The sequence below is a fragment of the Ischnura elegans genome, chromosome 11 (assembly GCF_921293095.1).
Source record: "Ischnura elegans chromosome 11, ioIscEleg1.1, whole genome shotgun sequence".
In the NCBI taxonomy this organism is placed as follows: Eukaryota; Metazoa; Arthropoda; class Insecta; order Odonata; family Coenagrionidae; genus Ischnura; species Ischnura elegans.
The window spans coordinates 88,397,733-88,410,081 of NC_060256.1; the positions used below are offsets into that span (position 1 = coordinate 88,397,733).

The 12,349-nt window shown below is 41.8% G+C and overlaps 1 protein-coding gene across 2 annotated transcripts in view; it reads left to right on the plus strand.

The window, feature by feature from the left end:
• LOC124167886 overlaps nt 1–12,349 on the plus strand; it is a 38,192-nt gene that overhangs the window by 5,068 nt on the left and 20,775 nt on the right. For both annotated transcript variants that reach the window (XM_046545944.1, XM_046545945.1), the window contains exons 4-6: nt 5,204–5,484; nt 9,455–9,599; nt 10,158–10,449. In XM_046545944.1, the coding sequence (XP_046401900.1) occupies nt 5,204–5,484; nt 9,455–9,599; nt 10,158–10,449 (718 nt within the window). The remainder of the gene's footprint in view (nt 1–5,203; nt 5,485–9,454; nt 9,600–10,157; nt 10,450–12,349) is intronic.

Consider the following 12,349-nt stretch of genomic DNA (forward strand, 5'->3'; position numbering starts at 1 on the left):
CCTTAAACAGGCAATCCTAAACTGGTAGCTACGAGGATACGGTTATCTCCGATTCAGAAATTACAAGATCCGCAATGACAAAAACTGGCCCAAAATTAATTACTGAAAGCTTCACATAACGACTCATATTAAGATTAGATTAAGACTGAATGGTTATTCTGAAATGGAAAATGTACGTTTGGGAACCCTAATTAAGACTTTAGGCACAACAAAAACACCTTGCTAAATTCTTAACCCAAGAAAGTCACAGAAATACACATCACAAGATCAACCGAAACAGTAACCAATGTAAAGGAAAAGGGGACGAAAAAGGGAGCGGTAGTTGAAGGAAGTGATTGTTGTTAAATTTAAAATGCATTTATTCATGAAAGCACAAGCACTATCATTAACACTGTACAGGCGAGCTTAAAGGATAAGGGCAAAGGTTGGAAGTGTGAAAAATGTAAATAAATCTCGAAGTTCATGAAGATTTGAGGGTTTTCCACGGTTGTGGCAGTATCAATTCCACCAAAAGATCTGGAGATGAATGACCGCCTAGAAATAGAAATTTTTCAAAATTAGGCAAAATTTAAAAAAATATATTAAAAAAATGACAGTTGCAATCCCAGGTCGTATCAGTTATAAATGTGGAATGACAGTACTTTTACCACGAAAAATCTCCACAGTTAGCTAATAATGGCGTTACACGAGGTTATGTCACACGAAAAATGTGAGGCTTTGAGGCACGAGAAAATTATCATAATGAAAGGGTGGGGCCAAATTTTCGATTGCAAATATCAAGAGCTAAATTCATCCTTTCAATTCTTAATATTACCACCATTTACTCTATTCTCATGACTTCCTTTTTTATTACAGATAGTAACCCCTGCCCCTTTTCAGCAAAAAATATCCTGACCACATTACTGTTGTTGCACTTTGTTTACAACTACAACAATTTCTAAACTGCAATGGCAGCTAATCCACAGAAGTAAAAAAAAGATTAAATTAATTATATTTCAACATCCGTAGGCGGATCACCGTTAGTCCGTGTATAATATTGTACGCTAAACAACATCAATTATTGCATAAAATGAGCATGGATGCAAGCATAACTATCGCTAGGGCGCCATAAATCTTATCCCACCAGATAACAGAAGCTACCATTATAATTTCACTGTTATTAAGTCCTAAAACTAGAGTAGGATGCACATTAACACTTTCACCATGATCATAAAAACATTAATTCACTGCACAACTGTATCTAATAGGAATGAAATAATACAAGTTTTCAATTCGTGGTGGAGCGATATTTTTCCTCCTCTTTCTGTACTGACACAAAATTCTTCACTAAATATCTAAAGACATCAACTAATTGCAAAGCGAGCTACGAAACCACCGAGGTTATACAATAGTAATTAAGTACAATAACACAATTAGTAAAAACTGATGGAACTATGCCTCCACGGCAACGTGGCATGATATTATTTCGGTATTATGTGAAAAACATGAACCATTGAATTCCCGCGAAGATAAAAATAAAAAGTTCCGTAAATAAATGAGGAAGGCTAGTGAATAAATATCGCATGCTTTGCCATATCCTCTTTAAAAACAAGAGAAAGGGCATGCATGGAAGAGTAAACACAGCCGCCATTGCAGATACTGCAGTATTTCCGCTATCTATTTGCACCGCTAATTTATTCTTAGCGAATAACACATTTTCAACTAGAAAACGAGGTCACTGAGATCTAAAACCATGAAAAAATTGCCAAATTAACGATAACAGAGCCATAAAACTAACATCGGTAACCCACCGCATTTTGAGTACTTACCACTGCTTTGAAAAAACTTTTATTTTCAGCTCAGCATTCCTTCCTGGTTTTCCTGTATCTTGTAGAATTATTAGACACATATCAAAAGCGCGATGCACTAACCATCTTCAAATTTAATAGCTTTTTAGCAATATAGCACATCTTCCAAGTGATGAGCTTCACTGGTTCACCATTGAAATGAATGAAACAGCAACGCGATACTGGACGCGCGACAGGCTCGCAGCGCCACTCTGTAACGAACTAAAAAAATTGAATAACGTGGGAGGATTTTGGGGCCAGCCAACCAGCGGCGTAACAGCTGAGTTGGAGGGGGCTGAGTACGAATTTCACACTTTTAGATTTTTAAATGATGATATCTATTATTTGCGATTAAATGAAAAGTGAAACATTTCAAGCGCGCGAAAACGCGACGGCTAAGTATGAATGCTGGGAAAATCCCATGTGACGTCATTCTGGTTCCCACTGTCGCAAAGTGAGGTGACCTTGGGGCGAGGGTGTGTGCGCCGCTGAGATGCAGGCTGCTAGCAGGTAGCGCTTGGCTTAAATAAGGATTATTAATACCCTATCATACGAAGGAAACTTTCCGACCGTAGGCAGTTTTAATAGGTGATTTTTATGACATGTTTCCTTGAGCTCTGTGCCTCATGCATGCAATGGTAATCTCAGACGATGTAAAACTCCTATCCTCTCGTGTAGAAACTAGGTCCCTGTGACGTCACGTGGAGTGGAATCGCATGGACGCCAAACTGGCCTTTTTCAAATGCAGTTAAAATTGACCATTGCCATTGGTCTAAACTGGGATTTTGAAAACCAAATAATTTGTATATTATGAATACACTAATGGTGGGTGACGAATCGCAATTAATGCCCTTCATTTATCTTTGATGAAGGAAACTACCCTATTAAGGGACAGGGTAGTGTTAGAATAACTAAGGATTTGAAAAATAGTCTTCCATGTTCTGAAATTGAGATTGTCGCGGCTCCAGCGACCTCCGGAGGTGGGAGGGAGACCCACCCTGGCACACGGGATCGGGTAATCATGGTGGAAGGAAAAACTTGTTGAGGTAAAGTTTAAAACACCCGGGGGTGCGTTTATTGGTTTCTTTCCCCTACAAGATTGAGTGCAAAGGTGGGTGGCGAGGTCCGCGGCGCGGCTGCTGCTTCCACGGGGCTGGGGCTGGATCTGTCCAGAATGGCCTCTCTGTGGATCCACAACAGCTCTGATGGGGGTTCCGGCATTGGCGGCGGGTCCACGAGCCGCAGGTGGGATGGCAGCATCAGTGATCACCGGCCACATGCTCCGTCTCTGCTCCGATCGTCTGGTTCTGCGGGTGGCTTCTGGCTGCGGTGTGTCCAGGGCATCCGGCCGAAGTAGAGGACGAAACGTCTAAACCCATAGGGAAGAATGACCAATGAGGGTGTGAATCGGCTTCTTTCCCTAAGGCTCCCTCAGAGCAGGGGGCGAAACGTCTAAACCATCAGGGGAGAATCACCAACGAGGGTGTCAATCGGTTTCGTTTCCTAAGGATTCCTCCTCCACACTCCTCTGTATGGTCCTGGGCACTGGGCTTCATACCGGATCCTGGCTGCCCTACGGCCAGTGAGGTTGATCCGCTAGGCAACGTGGTGTGAGGGGAGGTTCGGTGCCGGGGTGGGAGAAAGTCACGTCGTTTGAGGGGAAGTATGGCGCGTGGACTGTGAGGGGAACGTTCGGCACGGGAGTGGGGGAAGTCACGTGGTGGCGCGTGTTCCGAAGTGGGTTTTGCCCATGGTACGTTGAAGCGCAACAAGATTCCTGCAGTTACTTTTACAGCTTTTTTTGCAAAGAGAAAGGTTTGCTAGCCTGGGGAGGCTTTACCCCAGGCGATAATACCATATGTAAGTTAGGACTGAATTTTAGCAAAATACAATAATTTTAAGTATCGCTGGGTGATAATTGAAGTGAATCTTCTAATCATAAATAGTCCAGTTGCCACTCTACTGAGCATCTCCACTCTATGTTTGTGGTGGTAGGTATCAGCCTCATCAAATTGCCTTGGAAATCAAGAAACCTAGATAACCGAAAGAAAAGTACTTAAATAGCTTAGCATGAGCTGTGGACCACCATTCACAGTGCATGCATCGCATTGCTCCCCTAGTAACTTGGTAACTTTGCTGTGTTTTGGGAGAATAATCTGGTGTTTTTCAACATATGAAGAGTAGAATAATGCAAGCCACCTTCTACCCTAAGTAGTCCATTCTACAGTGAATTAATTGTGGCAGCAGTGTGCTCTTAGCAAGAACTAACAACCCGTGGTATGTTTACCAATTTGTTTGTTGTTGAAAATTTTCACTGTCATCTTGTGACAAAAAGGCATGTCATTTGGTCTCATTTTGGTTGGAATCATATATCCTCTACAGCTATTTCCACTTGATTGCCTTAGCCCGATTTTGTAACGGACACATTCAGAGGAAGTGAGTGCCCAGAGCACTTCCACAACAGCCGCGGAATTTCTCCATGAATGTGACCACTAGGTAGCAGTTCAATGTCAGCCGCTCAGTCATTTCTTGGTGCAGTTTTTTAAGCCACTACTTGTACCAGGGAGGGGGGCCTTAAAATAAACGGACGATATTTTTAAAATTTATTTTTTCAGCTCGCAAATGTTAACTGCCTTTTAAGTGCTCTCCATTAACACTGATACATTGGTTGAAACATTTTTTCCACTGCAAGGAACACCTTTGGTACTCGTCCTATCTGATGCCTGGCAGTGCTGCCTTTGATTCTATTTTTACCTCTGGAATGTCATCAAAACATTTCCCTTTCATCACCCTTTTCATTTGCAAATCTTCCGTTAAAATGCACTGCACAGAACTCCATGAAAGACTAGACTGTTCAGCAAGTTCATCAACAGTATGCCTCCTATCCTCGTACACAAGGGCATGAATTTTTTTCACGTTTTCATCAGTTTTGGGCATGGAAGGCTGGCCCAGGCCTCGAAAATCTTTGATTGGCATGTTGCTACATTTGAAACATGAATAGCCCTCGTACACCTGAGTTTTTTTCAAGGTGTGTTCTTTGTAAGCTGTGGACAAAATATCAACCACCTCCAATGCACTTTTATCAAGTATGAGAATCCTTAACTATAAGAGTAACATGTGCAGCGATTGCCATCCAGTCATTTTTGGGTCCCCCCTCGTATGAGCACTTGTCCCTGATTGGTGGAAGCTAAAATGTTAGTTGTAGGTGGCCAATAGTATGTTGCTATAAGATTCAAAAGCCCCCATAAGGATCCACTCAGCTTTTTCCAATCAGCGATGCTATATACTATTTAGTAGACCTCTCCAATGGTGCGCAAGACCTCTGAGCCCTCACTCCCTGTGATAGCATTCAATAATTCATGCTTTGTTTCTTCCAGGCCATGCCAACCATGACAGCAAACAGCAGTTCTTCTGGAATATACTCGAGCCGCAACTCGGATGCATTCCGCCCTCCCCCACACGTCATTCCGGTGCCCCAGTTCCCACGGCTGCCCCAGCACCAGCTGTTTGCCCCCGTGAGTGGAGGGGGGCCTATCCCGAGTGGGGGAGGGCCCCCCTCCCTTCTGCCCCCTCCCTTCCTCTTCACCCCTCACCACCCATCCTCCCTCCCCAGTCAGGCGTACCCTCCGCACGAGAGGAGCAGCCGAGCTCATTCAAGGTAATTGACGACACTCACTCACCAGGATCCTTTCGAAGGAGTTACTCCCTCTGTACCCTTTAACAAAGCGCGGAGCACGTCAATTGATGTGGTCCCGTCCAAGCCGAGATACGGAGCAGGTCAATTGATTGGCCTTTCTCCACCTCAGTATGTGACTAATATCCACTTCTGAATCTTCCGATCGTGTTCATGACCTTCAGCAAGCTTTCCTCTTTCGAACCGTGTGCACAGTTTGTAAATAGAAGTACATATTTGAATGGAAGTTATGGCACGAAAACCTCTTCTCTATTTTTCTTTCTTATTGTATCGGCCGATGCTGACGACTTCCGTGAAAATCTGGCCTGCATTGAATGTGTTAAGGGCCTATCGCACTAGTAACTGTAATTGCGGCTGCGACTGCACACCATCACACATTGCGGTTGACGCCATGATAGCGCATGTGCACGTATGAATGTTTCTGCTTGTAGCTTTTTTGTTTACTAAATCCCAAAGAATGGATTAAGAGCAGCAATTGTTGAAATTAAGGCAGCTCGACTGGCATCATAATACATATGTAGGAAGTTTTCGGTAGCATTTTTTGTGCTGGTTCTTGGTTTTTATCGCTCAAGATTTTCTGATCAAACTGCATTGGTGAGGCATTGGATTGCTCGGTGAAAAAAACATGGTGTACACGATAACCTTTTTTATGGAACTAGCATTGGAAGATCCGCTAAAAACAAACACGTCTGCCGTAAGCGTGCGAGATTCAAATGGAGCTCTGATTGGCTACGACTGCGCTTCGGAAGAATAGCCGGTCGGTTATACCATTCGTAGCATTGTCTGCCTCGCTCTGATTGGTCGACGGGTCAGTCGCTAGTGTGTACGGTACCTTTAGATGCATTGTCCTTGTTCTCCACCAAGCAATTGATGCACAACTATTATTTGTTGTTGTGCATTCAAGCATGGGCCGAAACCAAAGCCAAAATATTTATCCTAAAATAAGTAAGTAAGTTTAAATTTTTGAGCTTGAGCTTTTAATCACTGCATATCAATTTTTTTACAGAAAAAAAATCATGTTTATTGTCATTTATGAGGCTAAGTGATGAGTACTATAATAATCATGGAAGCATGTAGATGAACTTCATTCTTCACTCTCACTTCAATGGTATTAACACATTCAATGCGGGCCCAATTTTCATTGAAGTCGTCAAAATCGGCCGTTGGAATAAGAAAGAAAAATAGAGGGAGGTTTCAGCACCATAACTTCCGTTCAAATACTGCTTTTTACAACCGGGCACACGGTTCGAAAGAGGGAAGCTTGCTGAAGGCCATACACACGATTGAAGGACTCGGAAGTGGATATTAGTCATGTATGGAGGCGGAGAAAGGGCTACCGGCCCGACTGGCAGAGCAAGTCAATTGACGTGCTCCGTATCATGGATTGGATGAGACAGGGTTCCTACTTTAACTACATTACAGTGGAACCTCGTTAAAGCGAGTACGGGCTATAGCGACACCCCCGCTATAACGAGAGATAGCCGATGCACCGTCAATTGACCCTATAATAAGCGTGTTAAAAAATTCGTTTTTACGAGACCCTTTCGGCGTTGGCTCTCGCCATAGCGAGGGTTTCACCGCCGGAAGACTTTCATCAAGACTCCTTAACCTCTGTAATTGCTAGCGATCTGTTAGAAATGAAGTTAATGGAGTGCTCAGTCTCAAATTTATGTGGTAAACTGTCGTTCGATAAATATAATGATTGACGAAATAATGCTTTGCACGATTTATATTCAGTGCGGTGCTTATAAATTGTTTGAATAGTCAGTCGTTATTTGAGTAAGGAAATTTAGTGATGCAAAAAAACATCGCCTTTCGTCTGGATTTATGCTTACGTTTATCGGATAGATGTTTATCTGTCGCCGCACCACTCCTGTTCCTGTATATCTGTTCGCAACAGGTATATTGGCTATTATTTGCTCCACCTCCGGTAAAGCGACAATTCGCTATAGCGAGTGTTTATTAGTGTACCGTGGGGTGTCGTTATATCGAGGTTGCACTGTATAAAATTCACGTTTTTTTCCAGGTTTTCACGGTCTAAATGTCTTCAAATTCATGGTTTGTAGATAAACCATTTTAGGCGGAAATATTGATCACGTAACAATCGTCGGCCGCACTTTAACAACAAATTTAACAAAAGCGATAGACACCGTGAATGCAAACGCAGCAATGAAAGTGCTCTCTCTCCTGACGTCACATATCGTTTGCAAAATTCAGCTCCGGCAAAAGGTTGTGAGTGGGAAAATAGAGGGACCAGGGTGCCAAGGAAATTAAGAAGTGTCTGAATTTTCGCAAGTGTTAATGAACGCTTTGGTTGCCAGTCTTCCGACTTTGGCACAGGCTTAAGGTCAATGTGTCATCATGGCACACGGACCAATACTTGCGCTTCAAATATAAGTGTCCAGATAGATCCGTGACCATGTCTGCGCGTGACTGACCTTGAAATATGATCAAAATATCCATTTTTCTTTTAATCTGTCTCTTGTAGTTATACGATGGTAAAATCAAGATTGAGATATGTTTAGGGCTTTATGACGAAATTCACTGCTATTTCCAGATTTTTTCACGGTATACGAAATTTACGGTTTATTCACGGTTTTCAAGGTTGGGTTGGAACCTTGTGGGACCACGTCAATTGAAGTGCTCTGCACTGAATGTGTTAATACAATTTTGTTGTCAAAAACATTTTTTTTTAATTGGGTGCATTGCAGCTGCAGCACTGAGCAGGTGCCATTTTAGTGAGCGTAGAAACACTAGGCTCACTTCCAATCCTCACGGAGCAAAAAATTGCTTTGCCCTCATGCCTTTATAGCCAATGTATAGCAGTTTTCACACCATTCAGCTTTTATTTTATGGAAAAAACACCTACTTAGTGTAAATGAAATAGATTATTTGACTTAGCGAAGGCTCCTTGTCAGACCGAAAGCCACAATTAATTGAAAGAATTCCATGGAAGGAACACTCCGAGTATTTTCTTAACTGGCGGAATTTATGATTTTTAATTAGCTAATGTCAAATTGTGTGCAATTCCTCTTCTCTCACTCTTTACCATTTTTCATGGTGAACTTAATGTTAAATTTGACCCCTTTGCACTGAATGTATTGGGTATAGCCGACAAGCATTTTTGTACACAGAAGACCTTATGTTAGGTATAGCTGTCGTGGATTTTTCATCGCAAAAGACTGGTCGTGGGCTGTAGCCGACACAGGGGAAGGGAAGTGACCACTGAGGTAGCAATTGTCGGATGCATTCAGGCCCGGCCTGAGACCCAGCTTAGGGAGACCTTAGGGCCACTCCTCGGCAGTTAAGCCTGATCCTCCCACTCATTTATGATCATCCTCGCTGCAGATATCCATAGTGAAGTGGTTATATAGTCATTAGTTTTTGCAATAGTACATTTTATTGCGTACTACAATTTTTTTATACTTTGAAATAAATTTTTCATTTTGTTCTGTGCGTAGGCAATTATTAGATAAAATTTCAGCATCACAAATAACGGACTTCTGGACTTATAGTCTTAGTATATTGTGTTCGCAAAATTCATTGTTATTAACGCTAGAAATCCTTTTAAAATTGTACAATGATTTTAAAATGTTTGTAATTGTTATAGAAGAGTAAATTATTGATAATCAAATGCTATACATATTTGGTTATAAAAAAACACTGGTAATGCAATAAGTTGACCATGGACTCGTGCCAAGATAGGGTAGGTTAGGGTTAGAGGATATAGTCCAGTGGGCAGGGTAAGGGCCGGGTGCCCTGTTTACTTGGGTCCCAAATCGGAGGGGTGAGAATACCAAGGTAGCTCCACCCCAAAAAAGAGCTCCGTACAGAAAGTTTAAAAATATTATTATGCTAATTGAAGTATGGAAAACGCATTCCTCTTGTGAGCGATGGCAGATAAGCGTTAATACCTTTCTTTCTGTGCTTCCAGTGCCTCTCTATTTGGAACCCCTGGTAGTAATTATCCAACTATGCCTCCTGTTGGTGTCAATAATCCTGATTCTACCAATTACGCTGAACAAGGTTGCTACAGTCTACCTGTAACAACTGCTGCTTGTTCGGAGACTCAAATTCAGGTGAGTGTATTGCGCCGGATTTTCTTCGCCTGCTCATTGCTTTTGTTCAGTTTGGTCACTCATCCACCAATTCCATCCATCCAGGAATAAACTTCCACTGAGGAGAAAATTCTACTGAGGAAAATTAACTTTATTTGGCCATTTTTTGCCCCTTGATCTACCAAAGCGTTCTACCACTTGAACTACTGAAGCATCAACCTCCTCTGTGAAATTTTGAAGGCCTTATTATTTTTTTAATGAAATTTTAATTAATTCTTCAATGAAATTTTAATTAATTCATGAATGAAATTTTATGGAAGAATATTTCTGAAATACCCTACCTTCTATAGGAGTAAAATGTTAACTTTCATTGCAGCAATCCAAATTTTATGCTCCATATGTTGTATTCATCTTTGAATGAAATTTTCAGTTTTAATGCTTATAAATTAATAAGTTTTTAGAAATGATAACAATGTGGAAACCTTCAGTAATGATATTCCAGGAGTGATTTACTACGTTTTCAAGTAACTTAGGACGGTTTTAAATTGGCTAAAACTGAAATGTGTCTCTCACTCACAGATAAGCCAAATGATCCGTCCAAAGAATCAGGTTGCCGTCAGCAAGGCTAGTGTTGCCCCGACAAATAGTGATGCAGGGAAGCGAGGATGTCACCATCGGAGGACCCTCAGTGACCCCGGACTCGTCAACTCCCTCAACCTCTCCGAGTTCACCTCGGCGCCGAGCCATGGTGCCCAGCCTCCTCCCCCTCCCCCAGCCCTCCGACTCGACGCATGGCTCAAAGGCTGCCGCTTGAGGGATTCCTCCGAGGCCAAACTGGATGAGCCTTCGCTCTCATCGTCCATGACTCATGGTGTGTATTATGAATGTAGCAACTGGGAACGTCTTGGGGTTGTCCGAGAATGGGTAACCTTAGGCTGGTGAGACAGAAAGGAGCAGAGGAATGGGATGGTAGGAGAAGGTTCTAGGGCTCATAATTCATGCTTGCCACCGAGTGTTTGTGTACATTAACAGGGCTATTCTGTAACAGATAGCGGCTCCGCTATCACGACGAAGATGCTATTTCTGGCGCAATATTACGCCCGCCCGATTCACTATCTCAAAATAGCGGCCCCTAAGCGGAATTTGGGGTCGCTTTATAGCATCGACTATAACGCCAGCATTTGGCTCGCGTTATTCCGATAGCGGCCCCTACCAGGGGCGGAGTTTTGTACACGTCCAATCATATTTCTCGATTCTTTGCAATAAACAAATGAGGCACTCCGAAAACGCAGCAGGATACTCGGCAGCCCGGGAAGAAGTTAAAAATACGATGTGGCTTGTGTTTGGAGATTTTTATCGGATATTTTCTAGCCTAAGTAAATAAGCGTCTATATTCATGGGTTCAACAGTCGACGACGGAAGAATATCGCCAATTTTTGAGCTTAATATATCGGAATTTACAAGTATAATTGTCTTGAAGAGGACTTCGTCCGCTACGCACTATTCGTTCACCTACGCCTATAATGATTATACTCTTATGATTAGTGGTGACGAAATTATTTTTACTAGTATGTTCATCTTCAGCCACGGCTTGTTTACATCGTTTGTCTCATTGCTCACCGTAATTCTACGATGTCCACAGTTAATGCACAGTTGTCCACACGGGTAATTATTTAATTATAAAACATTTTTGTCACTTGAAATCACATTTTAGGCCATTTAAAATGCATCCGTTGAGGAAAACTGCTGTTTTCTAGATTTCGCGGATGTCATGGAAGGAATCATCGCGAGTGTTGTGATTGTGAACTCGTGTGACATACTTTACGGTTTCTAATACCAATTCCTCGAGCAATGATTATGGAAGTGTTATCATGTTTGCATTTTGATACCATTTCCATGTTACTTCAAACAACTATTGGCGTTGATATGACTCGGACTAAATATACTAGTACAGTGTAAATTTGTGATATGCCGCAAGAGGAATGATGTTGAAATGAAATATATGCTGTTTTATGATGAATAATTCATTAAATGTTTCCTTGTTTCGAGCAATCATTCTGTTTATTTGCCCCTTTCTTCCGTTGGAAATCACGGTACGTACTTATTAGTAAATATTAGTATGCATTGTCAATTGCAGCAGTGCTGCCTGTGCTGTGTGATAGAATGCTCGCAAGGGCATTGATTAAGGTAGGAGAGATATTTTCATGTTAAATCCCATTCTCTGCTGATGAGCTTGATCATAAATACTGTAAGAAATTTTCGTCGTCTGCAATGCGCGGAACTGTTTCCGACCGTCATTTGTATCTTGCTCTCGGAGATCTTGGATTTGCAGGTAATATCATAAAACCTAAAATTGGCTTTCGCTGACCGCTAGATAACGATGGAATAATTTAAAAAAAGATATTTTAATCATTATTATGTCTAATAATTAGATATTTATAAATAACTTAATGAGTTACTCGACTTGTATTACTTGCCCTACACTAATTTTCATACCGACTACAGATTTCACGGGGGCGATATATTACGCCCCCCAAAATCGGCGTAATATAACGCGATGCAATTTGCAGAATCAAAATCGATGCCATTTGAAAGAGGGAAATAGCGGCGGCGCAATAAAGCGCCCCCAAGATACAGAATAGCCCTGCATGTCCTCTTCTAGCGAATATTAAAAAAAATGCAAACTTAAAAATTTTTTTAATTTGAATTTTTAATTTTTGTCACTTTTGAGGTTGGCCAATGCAATGCTGTGTGGCGTAGAGGAACTCGTA